Source organism: Peromyscus maniculatus, chromosome 16, assembly GCF_049852395.1.
Source record: "Peromyscus maniculatus bairdii isolate BWxNUB_F1_BW_parent chromosome 16, HU_Pman_BW_mat_3.1, whole genome shotgun sequence".
NCBI classification, from domain to species: Eukaryota; Metazoa; Chordata; class Mammalia; order Rodentia; family Cricetidae; genus Peromyscus; species Peromyscus maniculatus.
In genome coordinates this window covers 14,561,170-14,584,881 of record NC_134867.1, presented here as the reverse complement: position 1 = coordinate 14,584,881, position 23,712 = coordinate 14,561,170, and the positions used below count along the sequence as shown (strand labels likewise).

The window sequence follows — 23,712 nt, the reverse complement described above, 5'->3', positions numbered from 1 at the left end:
CTCTCCTTCCTCAGTCAGTCTGAGGAACAAACAAACTCAGTTACATATCCATAACCTCGATAAAAAATGCATTATTCCTGATTCAATATTTATGTGCCCAATGCCAAAGTGATTGGATTACATCCTAATCAGTCGTCTGAGCTTTAAAAAGAGTCCAGCCAATTGGACCACAGAGCCATATGTGAATCTACGAGTCTGGACACAGTCCATAAACAGCTACATACGTAGGGCTTAACAGAAAACAATTAGTCTCTAATTGCCTAACAACCCCAAATTTATTTATGATTATTCCAACAGCCTTAACCAAACCCTGGCTCTGCAGCACTCCCTGGGTTCCTGAACTCACCTTAATTTTACAGTCCATGGAACAAGACAGCAACAAATGTCCAGAAAGAGGGAACAGCCTGACCGCACTGACACCCTGGAAAAAGGCACCTCATTATTGCCCGAAGCATTAAAAAAGACAGTATGTTGCAAGCGACCCAATTTGCTATTTTTCTTGATTCAAAGCATCGTGTTCTGGAATAGCCTTTATCGGTGCTCCAAGAGGCCGTATCGCGACACTAAGCTCTCAGAGGCCTTTTATTTTAAACTTTAAACTTTCACTTCCTTATGCTGAGCCAGGCAACCTGCTACATGCCCCACTTCTTGCCCTTCTTCTCTGTGCTTCCCTGTTGTTGGCAAAGATCTGGAAACCAACAGCTGGACACTGCAGAAGACAAAGAACACCAGCCTCCGAAGTCTGCAAATATCTCCCTTTGCATTATTTTAAAATCATGTAAATAAGATCATTTAAAGTACAAAACACTGTCTTGGATTAGAGAGCAAGGAGCATTCCCCTCTGGTGTGTAACAGGCCCAGGAGCAAAGCCGCATTCCTGAGGCTGAGCAGAGACTCGGTGCCATCTGCCCACTACCTCCGTGTGGTGCCAAGCAAAAGCAGATGGCAGCAGGTACTTGTGGGGGAGGAACAAGCAACAGTCTGGAGGATGGACACTGACCCACAAAGCTTAAGTCATGAGCAACCCGGACAGCCTTGAAGACCGCTGAGTGACCGCTCCATGTGGGACGCTCCAAAGCCTGTCTCGCATTTGCCCTGAATTTGATGCTCCTCTTCTGTCTCGACGGGCCTGTATTAACAGCTGAGGTTTCACACCGGCTTGCCTTACCTTTGTGTGTCCAGACCACACATGAATTTGTTTTTTAGGAAGATAGCATTTTTCAGGTGGCACAGACGACCGTAGATTAACACCAACATCCTGAGGTATGTGAAGATAGGACCTGCCTTGATAGTCATACATTTCTTTAACTGAAAACAAAAAGTCAAAAGAAAGCCATCAATAAACACAAGCCAGAGATGTTGAAATCACATTCTTAAAGCAGTAACAAATGCATAGGTCTAGTGTCCATCCTGAGACTGAGGTAATAACATGTCGATGATGCTAAATGCTAAGATCATGGGTTGGCTAAAATGAAGCTCCTGGGACCTTGCTATCATTACAATGACAGGTAGTATTTTAGAATTCTGAAACACCCAAGAGGTATGAGACCTCTAATAGGACCTACAGTTCTCTCACTCAGCTACACGTCAGTAATAAATAAAGGCTCCACAACAACACAATACAATGAGGGATGAAAAGATAATAGTTAGGTCTTTCGCGTCACTGTTAAAGAGCTGGAGGCGGAACAGGCCAAGACAGAAGTTAACAAACAACAAGTATTAGCTCTCCTTTTCCCGTCTTCCCACTTTACCTTTCTGCTTCCATTACATCTGCCTTTCTCCATTTTCACTGCAAACTTTACAAGAAAAGGTACAGGGGCGGCTTAGACCACAGCTTGCATGGCCTCAGCCCAACGTGAATTTCTAATCAAATGCATAAGGAATCTACGGGGTTTCCAGCAGAGCTTCTCGGAGCTGCACTGTGCAGGCCCAGCAGTTCCCGGAAGTCTTGAACATTCACCACGTGCACTCTGAACTGTGCACGCTGTCACTCCTGTAATGTCAGCGCTGCTTACAGAACTCTCCGCTCAGCTCTAAGACGACGGATGCTCTAAACTGTGGTGTTTTTACTGTACAGAGCTCTGTGCCATTCCAGACACATAATGCTTCAACTTGGAAAACAGAGACATTCAATTTTCCTATCATCATCCTTAGCATGTATGTATCCAACTAGTATACCTTTGGACCACGTTTGTTTGGTTTAAAACGCTGCTATTTGAGTGGTTGGTTTGAGCTTCATTGAAAATTACTAAATGACTTCTGGCTTAGAATTAGGACAGAATTTCCAACCATTTCTGAAATGGCCCTAAATATTCATCTGCCATCTTATACTATGTATTCATGTGAAGCGGTGTTCTCAGCATTGATGACTATAAAGTCAAAATATTGACCAAGTCTGAAAAATTAAAATTAAAATGCCCTCAACCTCCTGCAGTATCAAATATTCAACCAAGATTTATTTATGTAAAAATAAATGAGAACATTGATTTCATTAGTATGAAAACTTGTTTTCATCTTGAAAGAATAGTAAAATTTATATACCAAAATTAAAAAATTCCTTTAATTCATTATCAGGTAACTGTTTAATTTGTATGCTAGTTTTACACATCTACTAGGTACAGCAAGGGTCACAGAGGTATTTCTCAGGTAGAAAAAAATCTAAGCAGCCGACTGAAATAACAGAGTACCTACAGAACGTGGCAGCTTGCCTGGTACAGGTTAGGTATTGGGTAACACTGCCGGCTACTGCTTATGGTGCTCATGGCATAAGCCCACAGCACCGCCAGACTCCTTAGACAGAGGCTAAATGTGGCCTCCTGAAACCTAAGTACTCCATGTGACAAAGCAGCATGACCAGGGCTGAATCATTCTCTGAGCTGGTCACCACGACGGATTCCCTCACTGTAACTAATTCTTAATGAACGGTACATTATAGTAATTTAAAAGTCTAGTAATCTCAAATCTACTCCTATGGAAAACAGTTTATTCTGTGAGAGCGAAATGTGATACATGATCCATGAACATTTATTTGGCTTGGGTTAAAAATGAAATTAAATGATTGATACACGTAAGGAAAGAACTTATGGACCATTCAAGCTTCTTTTTACTCTTTTTTAAAATAGCCACTGATACTTATACAGAAATTATCTGTGCTTACTTTTAATCATACTGCATTTCCCCTTTTAGTAGCATAAAAAGTCTATGGTGATTTCTGTAGCATGCAAATTGTCCTTGATATAATGGTCACATAATATCAGCCGACAGTAAGAACAACTGGTATTATATGGAACGGAAATGAACACCATAGATTTTCTTAACAGTAAAGATGTGAAAACTGTGTTACCATGTAAGATTGTCTTCTCCTCCCCAGGTCTCTCCTCTTCCTGTTTGCCTTTTTTCTGCCTCTTTGCTGTGATTTCATCCAACTCCTTTTGCTCTTCCTAAGGAAACAAAGATGTGAACTTTAAAATGAATGTCTGGAAATCTCATCATGCCCACTGCTGGGTCACATACTCTCTAAAATGAGGCTTACAAATAGGTCTCCTAGGACAGCAATGACAACTCTTCACAACCAGAGATGGATTATCTCCTATACAGATCACAAGATGACGACATTAAACACATGCCCGGCATTTTTTTTAAGCTGATTATGTTTGTGTATGTATGTGTGTGTGTGTGTGTGTGTGTGTGTGTGTGTGTGTGTGTGTAGTTCACACTCCTGGAACACCTAGAAATACGTTTCATGTGTTACGATAATTATGCAAATGAGGAGCCAAGCCATCGGAAATCCGGTATCAAAGCGGATACGGAGTTTTCGAAACCAGCACTGTTTTCAGTGAATTGCTTTCGTGTCGTCACGAGGACCTAAGCAACAACCACAGATTTAAGATCAACCTTTTTGGGGAGAGCTGGGAAGAGGAAGAAAGGGAAATAGCCAATCCATATCTACAATAAACAAGTCAAGACCTGACATCTAAAGTCAGAGGCTAGCATGCACATGCATTAAGTCACACAGATGTAAGCAGCCAGCCGGAGTACAAGCTTCCTAAGGACAACAGTGTCTTGATTTGGCCCATCACTGTGTTCCACAACCTAGAACAGAGCCCAGCTCTCGGAGACAGTGGGGAAGAGGTGAGAGGTGGGGAAGAATTCTGTAGTTTTACTTTATAAACTTCCCAGGAGTCTTTTAAAAATAACGTAGATAAAACTTAAGATTGAAAAATAAATTAGTAAGTACAGCCCCCACCAATTCCAGAATGAAGCAAGGCTGACTCTGTAGTAACAATCTGTCAGGTATGGGAAGGCAGCAAGCAGGCAACCTATGAGCATTATTAAAGGGAATTTTATTAAAAAATGGTTCCATCTTCTATGTTTGTCAAAACAGCACAGGACAAAATACAGCAGAAAAAAAAAAAGGCAAATACAAACACTGCAATGAAAAGCAAAGAAATTTATATTTTCTCAGCCAGCTAAGGCTGAGCAATTTTGATGAGTCACGGGTCCTCTAGGGAAATCTCACATTTATCAACACAGACATGACAACACACACTGGAACTGACGGTGAAAAACATCAAAGCTTACTTCTGAAGGTTTGGCTACATCTTTTTCATCCACATATTTTGCCCACGGTCCCAAGAAACCATCAATATTAGATGCATCATTTTCTTTGAACTTTTTCCTCTTTTCTGTTTTCTTCTGACCAGTTTCAAAAACAGTTAAACCTACATTAACAACAAACATAAACAGTAAGTAAGCAAGCCTACTTTCTTTAGAAATATCAACATCATGATTTTATTTGGCTAACGTAATAATAAGCAACCCAAACCAAAATCTATCTGAATCTGCCATACAGATCCACTCTTGCTGACAAGAAGAAATTCGGCATTCTAGGAAAAGATGTTGAGATGTTTTTCCAGTTGGAACAGGTTTTAAAAGACATGTAACCTTCCAATGGTATACAGACTCTTTTGGTTTTGTGTTTTTAGTTTTAGAGAGAGGTTCATTACCACTGGCTTTAGAAGCGTGGAGGACAGCCCCTGTTGGCAGGAGAGGTCCCAGGCAGTCGGGGACCACCAGGTTGTTGGTCTTGGGCTTTTAAAGACTCATGATAGATCTGGGGTAAGGTATTGATGGACTTTTTGTTTTGTTTTCAGAGACAAGGTCTCATACAGCCCAGGATAGCCTTAACTGAGATTATAGATATGTACTATCATGCCCAGCAAGATACCAGCAATTCTGAAAACCAAAATAAACTGTAATTTATCATTTAAAACTGGAATTAAACTACAGTAAATGCTTAATAATTCATTCTTATTTCATGTGCACACAACAATACAAATTGAACAGTGCTTCACAGAATCTGGTATTTATTCCATATGATGTCAACTTGGTCTCTAATGTCAACCTTAAAAAGATTGTTTTTGATTTCATCAGTAGGTGAATGCTGCATACTGTTTGCACCCACTAATCTGAAACGTTGGAGTGTCATGGTCACAAGCTAAGAATCTAATTGTGTGTGTGTGTGTGTGTGTGTGTGTGTGTGTGTGTGTGTGTGTGTGTGAAGGGGTGTAACTGGGGGAAAAAAGCCCATCTATATGAACTCAAAGCAGTTTCTATTGGGCTCTGTGTTACAACAAAGCAAATTAAAATTCTATTTCAATACTAATTAGCCCATACTAAGAAGGCAGTTTCACAGCCAGGCAGTGGTGGCGCACGCCTTTAATGCCAGCACTTGGGAGGCAGAGCCAGTTGGATCTCTCTGAGTTCGAGGCCAGCCTGGTCTACAGAGTGAGTTCCAAGACAGGCACCAAAACTACACAGAGAAACCCCATCTTAAAATAAAACTAAAAAACAAAAAACAAAGAGAAGGCAGCTTCGTAATACAGGGTTATCCTAATGCAACGAACACATTTTACAACTAAGATTCCAATATTCTGATGAGCTTTGTAGTAGGGTGGCGTTTAGGTTATGATGTTTGTCATACCTACTAAGTGAGTAGGAACATAAATATATTTTAACAACATTAAAAATCTGTGATCACAGTAATTTTGCCAAGAATTATTTCAACAGACACCTAGCATGGAATTTTTCTGATAAGTGTAGCTTGGCAGTCAGAGGCCGATCGCCACATTTACCTCGGCAGTAACTAACAGAATGATTGCAGTGGGTGACGTGGTGTCGGGCACTACACAAAACACTAGTTCTCCCTACTGTCTGACGACTGCGAGACGCCCATTATAATCACCAGCTCCAAATACAGTACCTTGATTCTTTTCAGCTTCTTCCACAGAGCCGATATATTTAGCAGACACTTGATGATTATCTAAGGAAGGGTCCAGTGCATAGCCTGAAAGCAAAGGGGTATAAATGACCACCTCCCCTTTCACAACTCGTTTATTACTGTCTGCAAACACTTATTTCATATTCTCCTTTCCAGATAACAAAAGAGTGTCCCCAAGGATTAGGCCTTCCTCTCTGCGTTCCATTTCCATTTACAACACTTGACCCCCATGTCAGGCTGGATCAAGACTGGAGGAAGCACTATTTCAGAGGATGACCTAATAAACATTGAAGTACCAAGAGCCTTTCTAGCTGTGAATTCAAAGTGCAGTTTCAAATTCTCCCAGAGCTTCAAATGGAGGTGCGTTCTGTGTTCAGAAAGTCAGAAGGTATTTTCCTTTCCTTCTTGATAATGGATATTACAGTTAGAATATTAATTATTAAACTGAAAAGAGACAGGACAAGAAGTTATATAGAAGATACAGCTATTATTTAGAAAATATCCTTCTTAAGTAAGGGCAGTCTCCAATCTTAAAATGTGATTCTTAAAAGCAGTTCCTGACGTTTCTGTGGTAAGAGACGTAAGGCGATCTGCTGGTGTATGAATACGATCCTTCAACCAGTCACACGGCACACAGCTGCACACAGGTGCATACACGGCACACAGTTGCACACATGGCACACAGGTGCACACAGGTGCACACATGGCACACAGGTGCACACACAGCACACAGGGCACACAGGTGCACACACAGCACACAGGGCACACAGGTGCACACATGGCACACAGGTGCACACAGGGCACACAGGTGCACACAGGGCACACAGGGGCACACACGGCACACAGGTGCACACACGGCACACAGCTGCACGTATCTGTGGTTTTCACTGGTCAAAGGGAACCAAGGAAAACAAAGAACATGCACAATCAAATTAGATTTTTCTTGAGTGGATGTGCTATTACAATAAATGTTTGATAAAGTTAGTCTTCATAGTAATCTAGCATATTCAGAGAGTCGACCAGATCATGCTATGGCCTACAACCATGTCCACAACCACGAAAAGCACCACTGCACTTTCTAAAGGGCACATACCAGTGGATGGATTTAACATTTATTTTTATTTTTGCAGTTGAAGACTGAATTTCTTTGGGGAAACATAAAAAAGATCTGTTATGAAGTATAACTTTAAAGCAGGCCAAGGATGTAGGAGTTCAAATCATCCTTACAGTATACCAGAATAGAACCAACCATCTGGCTATTAGCTCAACTGCACAGTGAGTTTTCCTTTTCCATCATTAAAGTATGTTCTTAGCCAGGAGAGTGCTTGATGTCAGAAGAGTGGCTTGGAGTCTTGGAAACCACAGGCTCAAACGCCATGAGCTGCTTCATTCAGGTTTAAGAGTATAATGATAAAATTAGTGTTACAATCATTTCAAGAATGACTACCGATAGGAAAAAAGTAAACTCCACTGAAAACTCACAATGGAAAAGAAGCTTCAAGATCCATGAGAATACTTACCCACAATGTTTGTATATTAATTTATTTGAATTATGGGATAATAGAAGACTTCTTTTGTAATCTTTGATACACAAAAGGATTGTGAACCATAGACTAACTGATGATCTGGCTTTCTCCTGTGAATAAGCTGTACTATTATGAAGACTTATGATACCAAACATTTATTTTAGTAGTGGTCTTGGGAAAAACTAACGTGAGTGCATTTGGGAAGACTTTCTTTCCCTGGGTTCTGTTGGACCACTGAAGACCACAGTTACATGCAGCACATCTTGCCGTTGGTAACCTTTGATATGCAGAATATTGTGCCTTCACCTTTAACTGAGCCAATTCTCCAGCCCTGTACCTGAATTTTCTAATGAGACTTTCATAAGTCTCATACAGAATCCAGACCAATAGTCTAAGTTTATAAATGTCCACTTCAAGCGTAAACATTTATCAAAAGTGTAACTGAAATGAGATTTATGTTTACATGAATGGCATTGCATGGTGTTGCAGGGGTGGAACAGGGAAGAGGGTGGGTGTTCCTGGTCATCCTTGTTCTGCTCTCCCCGGCTCACCTCACCGCCCCCGGCTCACCTCACCGCCCCCGGCTCACCTCACCGGTCCCCGGCTCACCTCACCGGCCCCCGGCTCACCTCACCGGCCCCCAGCTCACCTCACCGGCCCCGGCTCACCTCACCAGTCCCAAGGAAAGGAACTGAGGTTCTGTGTTAGAATCTTTCATCTTACTTCTACCATCCCCGCTGCCTCCTTTCACCCCAGGTGATGAATGTGTCGCATTATCTCCCTTTCACAAATGAGAAATTAAAACATGTAGGGACACATACTTCCAGAAGTCTCCAGTGACAAGACAAGATCTGAATCTAACACTATAGGATCTCAGTTCAACTAGTTTTCTATTATCCACCTCAAAAAGTAATAGACCTTCACTGCAGATTTTTAAAGTATGCTCATGTATCTTTCTGAAGCTTATATTCCATTTTGCCTTTTCAATGAAATTAACATTTACTTTTTTTTTCCTTTTGGTAGTCATACTTGAAATGGTTGTAACACTAAGTTTATTATTACACTTTCATGGTTATAAAAATATTATAAGTTAATCAAAAAATATCATAAACAATTTACAAAGGATTACTTGCAAATATATAAAAAAACCCTCCAATCTCATTAGTAGTCCAGAAAAATCAAATTGAAATAGAGACATACTATTTTGATTACCATATAACAAAAGAAAAATCAATCACATGGGTCCTGGGTAAAAGCAAATCTTTCATACATGTCCTTCCATGTATCACATGGTAGAATAAGCTGGGGAAATTCTCTCAGAAAGCAATTTGATAATGTACTACGGGTTTAAAAACACAGTCTTTGACCTACTTTGGAAATATATTTAAGAAAACAATAATAAAGAAGTATAAGGTTTAAGCGTAAGAATATTCACTACTGCACTATAAAAGGCATCTTTAATATTAAAAACTGGAACTAACATGAAATCTAATACGTCAAGGATTTCTTACAGAAGTTAGTCTAGCAGACTTAAATTTTAAAAAATGTTAATTGCTACTAATATTGAAGTGAAATGCATGATAATAATGACTATGATGAAACTAATGGCATTTACTTAAAATTCTACTTTCCCATTCTAAAGACTGATGAAGAGAAAATTCTGGGTAGAAGTCAAACAATGGGAGGAGCCCTCCTGGAGACCGCCCACCTAAGATAAGAGCATCAATAAAATAGGCCAGGCACTCAAGAGAAAAAACGGAACAGGAAAAAAGAATTCACACACACACACACACACACACACACACACACACACACACACACACACACACACACACACCCCAGGGACGAGAGCACCAGGAGAAATAGCAGCACTAGGAGCTAAAAGCTGAACTGTAAAGTAAGGAAATGAGTCGCTACAGTAAATGACTAGTTTCCCTGATAAGGACTCTCACAGGTTAGCTCAAGCATAAACAAACACACCATGGAGTATAAACCGACCAAGTCATTACTGAGATGGCGGGAGTGGTATTGTTCTATCTCCAGCAGTGGCCTCTCATAGCAGGACAGGATACTCAGGTAAACCTGGATTTATGCGCCTTCTCCTCAGTTCTCACACAGGTAACAGTAGCACAGGGCGTAAGCAAGGCCCTTCTCTAGGACCTTCCAAATGGGGGGCAGCAATGTAAAACCTTATGTTATTCTTTGTGTAGGAGTGAAAGGTCAAGTGACGAGGCACACAGCCTGGGAGTTACTGCCTAGAGTCAGGTTCAGACCTACCAGTTCTCTTGGTTTCCAGGCTGCACGTTTACTTTTTATGTCTTAAACACTCTAACTAGCTAGCACAGCCCTGGACCTAACCCACTGCCTTCTCCAGGGAGAAGCAAAACTTAAAGCCCCCACCCCCACCCCTTCGAGACAGGGTCTCTTTCTATAGCTCTGGTTATCCTGGAACTAGCTCTACAGACCAGGTTATCCTTGAACTAACAGAGATCCACCTGCCTCTGCCTCCCAAGTGCTGGGATTAAGGCGTACGCCACCACAATGGCTTTATTTTCAAACCAGTTCAAACCTTCCAAACTAAGCAAACTTAATGGCTGTACATGCTTATTCTTCCTATAAAGAACCTTGAAGCCGGGCGGTGGTGGCGCACGCCTTTAATCCCAGCACTTGGGAGGCAGAGGCAGGCGGATCTCTGTGAGTTCGAGGCCAGCCTGGGCTACCAAGTGAGTCCCAGGAAAGGCGCAAAGCTACACAGAGAAACCCTGTCTCGGGAAAAAAAAAAGAACCTTGAAAAGTAGATGTCAATAAAAACATAATTTATTGTTATTTTTTAATCCTGCTTTGTTTTAAGGAGACTTAAGCTATCTAAATTATTAAAATAGCCCCCTTCTAAAATCTATGAAAACAAAAACTTTAAGTCTGACTTAGTATATGCTAGAATATATAAATTCATAAATTAAGTTTTTGTTTTTTATGTGTGTGGGTGTTTTGCCTGCATGTATGTCTACACACCATGTGAGTACCTGGTGCTAAAGAGGCAGAAGAGAGCTTTGGATCTCCTGGGACCAGAATTACAGACAACTGTGAGCCACCATGTGGGTGCTGGAAACTGAACCCAGGTCCTCTAGAAGAACAGCCAGTGCTCTTCACTGAGTCATATTCCCATCTCTCCTGACTTGTTTTTAATGTATCTCCTATTACTGTAGGCTTACAATGTACTCCTTATAGAAGCAAAGGGTACCAAGTGAATTTGTAATCCTTTTACTGGACTAGAATGAAATCTTTTAGGGTGATTATAGTAGTATGTAGTCTTTTTTTTTGTTGTTATTGTTGTTTGTTTTTGAGACAGGATCTCATGTGGCCCAGGTTGACCTAAACTCAGGATGTACACAAGGATGACCTTGAACTGCAGATCCCCAGGCCCTGTCCTTCTTGAAATACTAAGATTACAGGCATACATCACCATACTCCTTTGTAGTAGAATACTTTAAGGTGTGTTACTTTTGTTTGTGCTGCATTTGTTTAACTCTGTGAAGCTGTGTTACTGTCCCTGTCTGAAACACCTGATGGTCTAATAAAGAACTGGCCAATAGCAAGGCAGGAGAGAGGATAGGCGGGGCAGGCAGGCAGAGAGAATATATAGAAGGAGAAATCTGGAAAGGGAGATCTAGAAGGAGCCAGAGAAGGGGAGGACATCAGGGTTGAGGCACCCAGCTACACAAGCAGCAAGCCCCAGATAAGAGGAAGATTTATGGAAGTAAGAATGGGAAAAGCCCAGAGGCAAAAGGTAGACAGGATAATTCATTAGTAATAATAAGCCCCCATGTGTGAATTTATTTGGGAGCTGGGTGGCGGGTCCCCCCAAAAAGAGTAAAAAACAAACAACACTGCCTGAGTTACGCTGCAGGTGACAAACCCAGGGCCTCTATGCTCAGCAGTGGCCTATTGCCGAGCTACATTCCCAGCTGGTGTACAGTACTCACTGTGACTGTATCCTTGACATGGTGATACATGACCTAATAATACAGGACAAACCCTTTTCACGACCACTTTTAATACTAGTTAACTTCAAAAAATTCCATCACTGAGAGAATGTAGTTATTTTATACTATGGATCTGTTACTATTCTATTGGTTAACATCCTTTAGTAACTAAGAGAAAATAAGAAATAAGATTTGAGAAACAGAATAAAGTTAATAAATATATAAGATAATGAATATATTTTTTCATACTATATTTTCATTTACCAACTTAATAATAATCTCCATGTGACAGACATTAATAACAAATGTTCATTACTAAGAACAATAACAAGGAACATCCTGGTTTTGGACCACAGACTATTTTCAGGACTGAAAAACTTAGAGGATTTAAAATAAACGCTCAGTATTCAAAGCCACTTCCCACTCAGTACGCAGAGGTGTGTGTAAGAAGGTACACTGCCTCTCTGGTGAACTCGAGATGACTAAACTGAAAAAGCCAGAAACAAAATGAGAGATTGGCATACAGTACTCATGCTTCTAGTGAGGCCAAACTTACAACTGCTGAAGATGCACCAGCACCTTACCGTACGTGGCAAACGTTCTTCTTTGCTGTTCGAACATGAAGTCGTTGATGTGCGCTGGCTCCGCATAGCCAGAAAGCATATTTCTGGGAGCAGCCATTTGCTGTGTTCGAAAGGGATTTTCTGGTCCAAACTGCAGTGTGTTGAGAGGGAAAAGAAGGTTACAGAAATTACTGCATGACGTATTTTCAACTCTAAACAATGGGGGCTGACTGATCTCTCTATCTGGGATCACACCAGCCGCACATGTTCAGTGTAACTAGGCGATGGTTGATTAGCACTGTCTGTCAGTCCCTGGGATAGGAGACGAGTGCAGCTCACGTAAGTCCATGTGTGGATATTTATCTCAAGAGCTACATGTTCGTACTGCAGGGAGTCTAATCTGAAGGCATTTCTCTGGGTAACTGAGAATTACTGTAGATTTTTCTAAATTGTAACTGGGAGTTTGGGGTGATCTTTTGTCATGATAGCACTGAAATACAGCTTTTGCTCTAAAAGCCATGTTTTTTTCCCTCTACTAATTATGAGTTCTTCAAGGGCAGAGACTCGGAATCCTCTATATTCACACAGTGCCTGGCAAACAGAAAATACACACTCTGATCTCCAGGCAAGCTTTATTTGTTAGAGCACAAACAAAATATCACCACAGTGAAGAAGGACCATGATATTCTGTGTTAACCCTTATTAAATAATCCTATTATAAAAAAAAAAAAAAAACCTCAGGAGAATCCAACCTACATAAAGAAGTCTATAATGAGCTGGGTGGTGGTGGTGCATGCCTTTAATCCATACAGGGTTTCACTCTGTAGCCCAAGCTGCCCTTGAACTCCTGCCAATCTTTCTAAAGTTCTTGATTTTTGCTTGTATTTATGAAGCGTCAAATGAGTGTTCACACCTAGGGAAGAACGAATTGAATATTTCTCTGACTTTATTATTGTTTTGTTTTGTTTCACAATACAGCCCAGGCTGGCTTAGAACCTGCATGGAGCCCACACTGGCCTTACATTAGCTATCTTCCTGCCTTCACCTCCTGGGTGATGGCACTACCAGCACACTCCATCACTCCTGGCACATAGAGGTATTTATTTGATCAGTGAAAAACTCATTGTTCCTGATGAAATATTTTGACATTAGAACATCTCAAGTTACCGTCTTTAGAATAATCTTTGCTATGATACATTTTCAAAGCTACAAATGTCAATTCCTGTTCCTCCTTAACCAGCACTGTTTCTTCTCTAGATATCATTACACCATGCATGAAAAACAATGAATTTAGCTGTCAGATTACACACACACACACACACACACACACACACACACACACACACACACACTTTGCATTAGAGAAAAATGAACCACTACAAGATTGCTGTAGACTGAAAACTTGCATTTCTTCTTAAAACACCTTACCTTTCTCTGCCCAGCCATTTCACTTCCTTCCTAGTGCTGGGATTAAAGCCGTGTGCCACCACTGCCTGGCCTCTATGTTTAATCTAGTGGCTTGTTCTGTCCTCTGATCTTCAGGTAAATTTTATTAGGGTACACAATACATCACTACAGGAAGACCCACAGGGAAGACAATAGAGACTGCTGGAAGTTGCTGACAATGCCATTTATTCATGAAATTATTACAATGAACAGAAACAGCCACAAATTAGAGATAATAAAATGTTTACGTGCTCCTATGATGCACTCAGACACACCTCATGGCAGCGTCTGGAGGGAAGAGGGAATCTAAAACTCCAAAATCCCCACTGCCCGGGTCCTCTGAGCATGTGTGATGAAGTACCCAGTGCTTACAGGTGTTCCCTTTAGAAAAGGAGCACTACTCTAGAAGACGTCAACAGTGCAGTAGGCTGTACACATCACACTCACTCCACTGTTTACAGACTATCCATCCTAGGTATTGAGGAACAGGGATTTCTACACAGAAACACATGTACTAAAGCTAAGTGTATTTCATATATGGTGCTATGTCCACAGCAATCTTAAAATTCTAAATACCTGATATATATATGAGGTGGGACAACAACAAAGAATCTTCTAGTAATAATAGGAAGCTGTGGTAGGGGAGGGTCCATCCACTTCAGACCTCCCTAACTGCCAGGTTACTAGCAACTATTGAAGCTTACCTTAAAGACAGAAAATAACAGGGGGCAGAGAATGCTGTTCCGCAGGGCTGTGTTCTAACCATTACTGAAATGCTTCCCAGATGTCTGGTCTCTATGAGTATGTAACTCTTTTAGTCTTGAGTAGCCTTTTAAAAGTGTGTACGCGCGCGCGCATGTGTGTGTGTAGAAAGCAATTTCAAGTATTTCTTTTCAAGTTTTAGTAGCTAAGTGTTAAGGTTTGGATATGAGGTACCACTCCCCCACCAAAAAAAAAAAAACAAAAAAAAAAAACCCAACTCATGTGTGGGGCCTTAGCACCCAGCTGGCAGTCCAAGGGGGCTCTGGAAACTTATCTGGTGAGACCTAGCTGCAGAATGTCACCGGGCACAGGCAGATTCTAGGTTCTAGGAAGGTTCTCAACCTTCCTAATGCTGTAACCCTCTAATACAGTTCCTCATGTTGTGGTAACTCCCCAATCATAAAAGTATTTCATTGCTACTTCATGACTGTAATTTTGCTACTGTTCTGAATCATAAATATCTGACATGAGACCCCTGTAAAAGGGTTGTTGGACCCTCAAAGGGGACTCGACCCACAGGCTGGGGACCACTGTTCCAGAGGGGGGCATTTGCCCGTGGCCCCCTGCTTGGTCCCCCACCTCTTCCCTCCCTAATGAGATGGAGAAGCTTCTCTGCTACACGACCTGAGGCCAAATGTTCTTGTCCAAGTTCACAGGGCCACGCAGCCAAGGAACGAGTTAAACCATGAGTTAAAAATAAAAAAAAACTGAGGGTTGGAGAGATGACTCACTGGTTAAGAGCACCGCGTATTCTTTCAGAGGATCTGGGTTCGATTCCCAGCACTCACATGGTGGCTCACAAACATCTGTAACTCCAGTTCTGGGGAATCCAGTGCTTTCTTCTGACCTCCACTGGTACCAGACACATAAGTGCTACACTGACAGACAGGCAGGCCAACACCCATAAGTTAAAAACAGAGAATAAACCTCTCCCTCACTTAAGCTGTTTGTATCAGAAATTTCGGTCACAGGGATGAAAAGCAAACTAATACACTGGGTTTAAGAGTTATTATGTTCCAAGTGACAGCTCATGTTGGCAAGGATATGGAGAAAGAATAACTAACACTCCTCCACTGCTGGTGGGAGTGCAAACCTGTACAGCCACTATGGGAGTCAATATGGTGGTTCCTTAGAAAACTGGGCACATACCCAAAGGACGCTCCATCCTACCACAAGGACACTGCTCAACTATGTTCATAGTGGCTCTGCTCATAATAGCCAGAAACTGAAAGCAACCTAATGCCCCTCAACCAAAGAATGGATAAAGAAAATGCGGTACATGTACACAATGGAGTATTACTGAACAGTTAAAACAACAGAACAAACAATAAAACTCCCATGACATCATGAAATTTGCAGGCAAATGGATGGAACTAGAAAAAAATCATTCTGAGTGAGGTAACCCAGACCAGAAAGACAAACATGGTATGTACTCACTCATAAGTGGATACTAGCTGTTAAGTGAATAACAATCATGTGCCACATTCGTTTTTATTTTTCCCCCCAGCTTTTCGAGACAGGGTTTCACTGTGTAGTCCTGGCTGTCCTGGAACTCACTCTGTAGAGCAGGCTAGCCTCAAACTCAGAGATCTGCCTGCAAATATATACTAGTGAATGTACAACAAGCATCTGTACATGAAAATATAATATACTCACATATCAAGTTAATTACCTTTGAGAGTTAAGTTTTCAGTTAAAATTATTAGAGGGCACTATAGTTAGCTACAATTGTAATCTCCCTATATAACATTTATAAGTGTAAGCAAGAAACTATTCATAACTCCAAACCATATACTGATAAGGGGTTAATATCCCAAATATATAGAGATTTCAAACAAAGAATGCTGGGCGGTGGTAGCATGCACCTTTAATCCCAGCACTTACAAGGCAGAGGCAGGTGGATCTCTATGAGTTCGAGGCCAGCCTGGTCTACAGAGCAAGTTCCAGGACAGGCTCCAAAGCTACACAGAGAAACCCTGTCTTGAAAAAACCAAACCAAACCAAATCACACCAAACCAACCAACCAAACAAAAACAAAGGACCATAACAGCCATTTTAGAAAAGACATGATCAATAGTTAGAGTAAAAAATGTTCATCATCAGTAATCAGAGACATATAAATTAAAATCTCAATGAAGAACACATCACCTCTGTCAGAACAGCTATTTGCTTATCAAGAAGGCGGAAGTCAATGTGTGTTGGCACAGATGGGAGAGAGGAACTCATGCACACGGTTGAAGGGAGTGTACATCAGCCCCGAGCGTATGCAACAACACCGAGGGTCCTCAAGAGGAAAACTAACCATCGTGCCATCTAGCAGAACTACTACTGGGTATGCACTCAAACGAAACCAGTGAAATATGTACTCCCATGTCCACTACAGGGTCATGTACAACAGCTAAAACATGGAATCAACTTAAGTGTCTCTCAGCTAGGCAGTGGGAAAAGAAAAGGTCGTAAGCCGGGCAGTCAGGAGGCAGAGGCAGAAGAATTATAAGATGGGGACCACTCTCTTCTATGTGGTATGTTCCAGGGCAGTCAGAGCTACAGTGGAACCCCCATCTAACCATCCCCCAAACGAAACAAAAGAAGAAAATGCATATATAAAGAGCAGAAGACAATCCAACCTTAAAAACAGAATGTCCCTGTGACAACACAGATAAACTTGGAGAATACTATGTTAAATAAGATAAGCCTGAACCAGAAAAATCAACACTGTATGATCTCACTAATTTGTGGAACTGAAAAGAGTTGCACATTGTATTAGTCAGGGTTCTCTAGAGGAACAGAACTTACAGAATGAATGGATATAGATATTTATTAGTACGGCTTACAGGCTGTCTACCAATGGAAGGTCCAAGAATGAAATAGTTTAGTCCACGAGGCTGGATGTCTTGGCTGGTCATCGGTATTCATCAGAATCCTAAAGTAGGTTCTAATGCCAGTGAAGGAGTGGACTTGCCAGCAAGAGTGAGAACAAGCAGGCAAAGAGTTAAAGCTTCCCTCTTCCATGTCCTTTATGCAGGCTGCCACTAGAAGGTGTGGCCTGGATTAAAGGTGGATCTTCCCACTTCAAATAATTAAATTAAGAAAAAAAAAATCCCTGACAGTTGCTTGGGTTTTAGTTAATTCCGATGTAGTCAAGTTGACAATCAAGAATGGACAATGAGAGCAGGAAGCAGAACAGGAAGTACCAAGGGGCTCAGGTGTATACGTGGGTGACTTGGGTCAGAGGCAAGGCTTGAACTCAAGAGCCCTGTGGAGCTTTCTGAATGACAATGGCTTCTAAGAGAAGCATTCTGACATCTTCAACTGTGTGAGTGGTGATTTACATAGAGTGGGAAGTAACGTTTTTCATATGTGAAGATGCTGGTATATAAGTCTCAGACATCTGCTTATTACAACAGGTTCTCCAGCTGGGCGGTGGTGGCGCACGCCTTTAATCCCAGCACTCGGGAGGCAGAGGCAGACAGATTTCTGAGTTGAGCTACAGAGTGAGTTTCAGGACAGAAAAAGAAGAGGTTCTCAGAAGTCTTCAGGAGACTCAATCATTGGAATTAAGAAAATGTATACTGGTAAAAACAGATTACATGAAATCACAACTATAAGTTTACATAGAAGGAATACCTACATTACTGGACTAATATCGTAGTTATTGCTAAATTTTTCATTAATATTCCTGGCATCATTAATGTATAAAATTTATAAACATATTTTAAAGTAAGAAGAATTATTAACTGAATTACTTTCTACAAATCAGGAGAAGGTCAGGACAGTTCTGTTGGCAGAGTCATTTTGTAAGATGTAAGTGAAGTCTGACTATTACTAAAGACAACTCTTCACTGGTGTTGCTGTTGACAACCTTGGGCTCAGTCTCCTCATACGAGTGGGAAACTACAACATTTCTAAAGCATTAATATTTAAGCAGCTCTTATGGTTACATTTTTAATAGCGACTAGCATTTGGTCTCTGAATTTAGATGTATATATTTTCCCCTAAAAGCATTGCTAGTTTAAGGGGTCTGGAATTCTTCCTGAGTCCGGTGAATTTAATATGATTTTAAAGAAACTAATAAATAATGTATCTTTAAGAAGCTAAGAAGGATCTAGTTCAAGGGAGAAAGCTGCTGGTATAAAACACCATCTATTACATTTCCTCTTCAGTCTGTAATTCGAACAAACGACTCTGTATTAACAGGCAGACCATCTAGGAAAGTGGTTGGTTGCAATGGAGGAATGATATTTACAAAATAAGCAACTTGGTTAATTTTCAGAATTAGCAGAGTCATAGGATGTACCATGCAGATTACCCAGTGGCCTTCAAACGCTGCTCTACTGCTCTACTGACGGACAGCAGAGCTCTGGACTTGAGCCCTACAGTCATCACCTGATGGCAGTAATCGGACTTGGTTTCTGTCCTACAAAACAGGTTTGGTAAGTACAAAAGGAACAAAAATATCTCACCACCTGTCTATCTGTAGATGGTAAAAATAAACGCCAGTTTTATCAAACCCATTAGTCTCCTTCTGCTCTGTTATCATTCAAGCCCTAACCAACATCTCGTCCTAAAAATTCAATTTTCACACCATGCATTAACTCATGTATTCTTATAACGCAATAAAGCAGAAATCACATTTATTTTAACTATGAGAAAACTAAGAACATCTAGGGTCTTACTAAAGCTAACACATAGATAGTCTCATTCCAAATTTCAAACCTAGACTGTACTGTCTGTTGTCCACTTCCAATAGGACTTTCATAGAGAAATCTCTGTCCCTCCTCTAACTCATGAGGAGAGCCGCTTTAGAGGTCCAGGGAACATCCTAGTATTCGTCTGGTTAAGGAAACACAGTACACCATCTGTCAAGCACTAGGTGGAGGGGAGGGATTATGTACTGTTTCTAACGGTAGATCCTCAACATGTATGGACTTGAACTGAATCTAACAAAGTCCCTGCTGACACCTTTCTAGGCTTGGCCAAGTAATTCGGATTCTAGTTATAAAACACAAAGTTCACAATCTGTTGTATCACAGATGCCTGCTTCCTTGGTAATTATTAAAGATTCTAAATTTGCTTCCAAGTATTACTCCCTTTTAAACTTTAACATATGTGGTATTCTTAACATGAACGAGTTTCCTTCACATGGGGAAGGAAGGATGGATGGAAATAATAAGTGGATGATTGACTTGCCAAGATCATCACAAAATTAATTAATTCACATTTAGTCTTCTGATTGAAAGTTTTGAAAAATATAATTATATAGCAATATTACAGTCAATAATAACTCAAAATTTAGAAAAAAAGCAGATCGCATAGAAAACCAACTGATACCAAAATGTTATACGTCACGCTGCTTTCAAATGTTCCCATCCTCTGAATGCAAATAAGCGCTATTTTACTGACGTCCTTTTCATTTGTAAAAACCACGAAGCGTCCATGAACGGCCTTCAGTGGGCCAGCTGCGATGTTACTCAGGAGAGGAGGCAGCCTACAGAGCTCGGGGGCAGCACTGAGGCGACAGCATGAGGGGTCGAACGCGAAGGCTCCGCGTCTGTGTACTGAGCTTCGACAGAACAGCCGGGCACCGTCAGATGCCAACACACGGCACTGGCTGTGCTACGCGTCTCTATGGCAATTGTTCAGATGCCATGGGAACCCAGGCAGGTGAAGTATGACAGAGCTCTGGCACACTCATGTGTCTGCAGCTATTCAAGAAAACTATTGAAAACACATCATCTTCTACCAAGAACGACAAGCTACGGCTCCCCATGTCTACCTTTAAGATGCTTCCTAGAGATCCTACCACTCACGTCTTTTTGTTAGCAGGGGTGGAGGGTAGGACTATTTTCTGTTTTCTTTTGTCAGTCAAGTGCCGTTTCCATTTTAATGTCTAAGGATGTTAATTTTTTAAATAAGCTTTCGTTAGTGGGCAGTGTTCAAAGACTTTAAATGGACATGATGATTTTTTCCTTGGTTCTTCCCCATGTTCCTGTTACTATTTATTACCAAGGGGAGGAGGAAGAACTCCACAGAGCACAGTGCTTCCCTCGGAGGATGACCGTTCCCAGCAGTATGCGAGTGTGACGCTGGAGAGGCATTTGCAATTTCCATAAGACACTATGGACACGCTGGGTGGTGGTGGCGCACGCCTTTAATCCCAGCACTCGGGAGGCAGAGCCAGGCGGATCTCTGTGAGTTCGAGGCCAGCCTGGACTACCAAGTGAGTTCCAGGAAAGGCACAAAGCTACACAGAGAAACCCTGTCTCGAAAAACCAAAAAAAAAAAAAAGACACTATGGATAATGTTAATAAACCCAATTTTCTTTGTAGTTCATTAGAACAGCCCCTTATCAATGCTGAGAGAAGGATATGCAGTGCACGGTGAAGCATTAAATATTTTCAGATTCCCTCTTTCAAAAGGCAGTTCCGTATGACCAGCCTTTTGCATGCAGTCAGTGGATTTTTAAAAGAATTTCGTAAAAACTATTTTGTTTTTTGAATACCAGGAGGATATATTTCCCAAAACTTATAGTAGCATAGTTGAATGAGAAAATGTTTTAAAAACTCAACACCCATTTCTCTACCTCTGTATTAATTTAAATACTCAACATAAGGGAGAGTCCTGGTGTGTGTTCTTACCTCGGGAGCAAACATGGTCTCGTAGGTAGGATTATACTGCACTTCCTTGACAGCGGGGTCAAGGTGAACTCCAGTCTCCAAGTCTTCCTAAAAGAAAGTCAGACGCACGTTACAAACTCGATAAGGGAGTGTACACTTTAGGGACCACCGCGAAGTCACATCAGCACGGTAAACACCTGAACACCGACTACATGACTATTACTTTAGTACCACAGCATCAATAATTATATCAATCAGGGAGTAATGAAACATATATGTAGTTTTAGACATAAAAATACAAGTTTATTTTCCAACATTCTAAACTAAATCAGTTAACACTGCCCGAACACTTACATTAAGAAGTCAGTACTTGGAGGCACTCTCTATGTGGGAACTCCCTGGCATCTGCAGCCTGGGAGTCAGGTAGACTATCTGCCCACTCTTCCCTGTCCTCCATTTCTAATCCCTAGTCTCACCTCCAGCCTGGCGGCAGACCACCTGCAGCGGAGCCTGTCCTCTCTGCCTCTCCTCCCTGGGGACTCTGCTAAATTAGCAGCAGACCCAGCTTTCCTCACAGTGGACCCTTTTAGCCCCCACTTCTAGCCCAGCCTCATTCCTTCCTTCTTTTTTTTTTTTTTGGTTTTTCGAGACAGGGTTTCTCTGTGTAGTTTTGGTGCCTTTCCTGGAACTCACTCTGTAGTCAAGGCTGGCCTCGAACTCACAGAGATCCGCCTGGCTCTGCCTCCCGAGTGCTGGGATTAAAGGTGTGCGCCACCACCGCCCGGCTCATTCCTTCTCATTAGCCCCCAATATCTAGAAACACCTTCTACCCAGGACTCCCAGTGGCCACTAGAAAGGACTCAGAAGCACTCCCTACCAAGCAACCCACAGCCAGCACACTCTCCTAAAATCCAGAAAACCAGGAATGGGACACCCACCCAGGCTCCACTGAGAAGTCAAGTGTAATTCTAATAGGTCTGCTTTTATGTTACACAATCTTTTCCCCTTTCAGCTTTCAATATTCTTCCTTTGTTCTGTACATTTGGTATTTTGATTATGTACTGACATCAACAACCAGAATCACGATCATTTCAGAGTAAAAACACAATAAAAAACGGCCAGGACACTATGTCTCCAATAGACCTCAGCCACCCTACAACTGTAGACCCTAAGAAATGCAATACAGCTGAAGCACGAGACAAGAACTTTAAAATAGCTGTTACGAATATGTTAGAGGTCCTGAAAGAGGATACGAATAAATCAATTAATAAAACATATTGGACATACAAACAAACAGTGAATGAAATGAAGAAAACAGCTGAAGATATGAAGGTAGAAACAGAAGCTCTAAAGAAAACCCAAATTGAGGCAAAACTGGAAATGAAAAACTTAGGAAGTCAAACAAAACCTCAGGGGTAAGTACACCCACAGAATACAGGAGACGGAGGAGAGACTCCCAGATACTGAAGACAAGATAAAAGAAAGGGACACCTCAGTCAGAGAAAATGTTAAATAAATTAAAAAAAAATGCAAGCATAAACCATCTAGGAAATCTGGGACACTAATGAAGAGACCAGATCTATGAATAATAGGAATCGAGGAAGGAGAAGAAACCCAGGTCAAAGGCCCAGACAATATTTTCAGAAAACCATAAAAGAAAATTTCCTTAATATACAGAAGGAGGTACCTATCGAGGTACACAAAGCATGCAGAACACCAAACAGACTGGATCAGAAAAGAAACTCCTTACTACACGTAATAATCAAAACACTAAACATAGTCTTTTTAAGAGGTCATAATTACCCTGATGCCCAAACCACATAAAAATCCAACAAAGAGAATTACAAATGAATTTCCCTTATGAACACAGATGCGAAAATTCTCAATAAAATACCTGCAAACCAAATACAAGAACACATTAAAAAGATCATCTACCATGATCAAGTAGGCTTCATACCAGAGATGCAGAGACGGTTTAACATACAAAAATCAATAAATGTAATCCACAACATAAACAGACTGGAAGACAAAAATCACATAATCATCTCATTAGATGCAGAAAAGACCTTTGACCGAATCCCACACTTCTTCATGATAAAAGTCCTGGAGAGACTAGGGATGCAAGGGACACACCCCAACATAATAAAAGTAATTTACAGAAAGCCGACAGCCAGCATCAACCTAAATGGAGAGAAACTCAAAGCAACTCCACTAAAATCAGGAACAAGACAAGGCTGTCCACTCTCTCCGTATCTGCTCAATACAGCACTTGCCGCTCCAGCTGATGGAGATGAAGGGGCAGACACAAACAGGAAGGGAAGGAGTCAAAGTGTCTATTTGCAGATAATACGACTGTATACATAAGTGACTCTAAAAACTCCAAGAGGAGACTTCTACAGCTGATCAACACTTTCAGCCAAGTAGAAGGGCACAAAATTAATACATAAAAATCAGTTGGCCTTCCTAGATACCAGTGACGGAGTGAGAAAGAAATTAGGGAAACAAGTTTTCACAATAGCTTCAATAAAAATATCT

At 41.2% G+C, this 23,712-nt stretch overlaps 1 protein-coding gene across 2 annotated transcripts in view; it reads right to left on the bottom strand.

Moving 5' to 3' along the window:
* Cdc40 (cell division cycle 40) overlaps window positions 1–23,712 on the bottom strand; it is a 54,003-nt gene that overhangs the window by 14,041 nt on the left and 16,250 nt on the right. For both annotated transcript variants that reach the window (XM_076552410.1, XM_006982784.4), the window contains 7 exons: window positions 21,199–21,285; window positions 12,374–12,503; window positions 6,263–6,346; window positions 4,582–4,721; window positions 3,344–3,440; window positions 1,169–1,308; window positions 347–421 (listed from right to left, as the gene is read on the bottom strand). In XM_076552410.1, coding sequence (XP_076408525.1) covers window positions 347–421; window positions 1,169–1,308; window positions 3,344–3,440; window positions 4,582–4,721; window positions 6,263–6,346; window positions 12,374–12,503; window positions 21,199–21,285 — 753 coding nt within the window. The remainder of the gene's footprint in view (window positions 1–346; window positions 422–1,168; window positions 1,309–3,343; window positions 3,441–4,581; window positions 4,722–6,262; window positions 6,347–12,373; window positions 12,504–21,198; window positions 21,286–23,712) is intronic.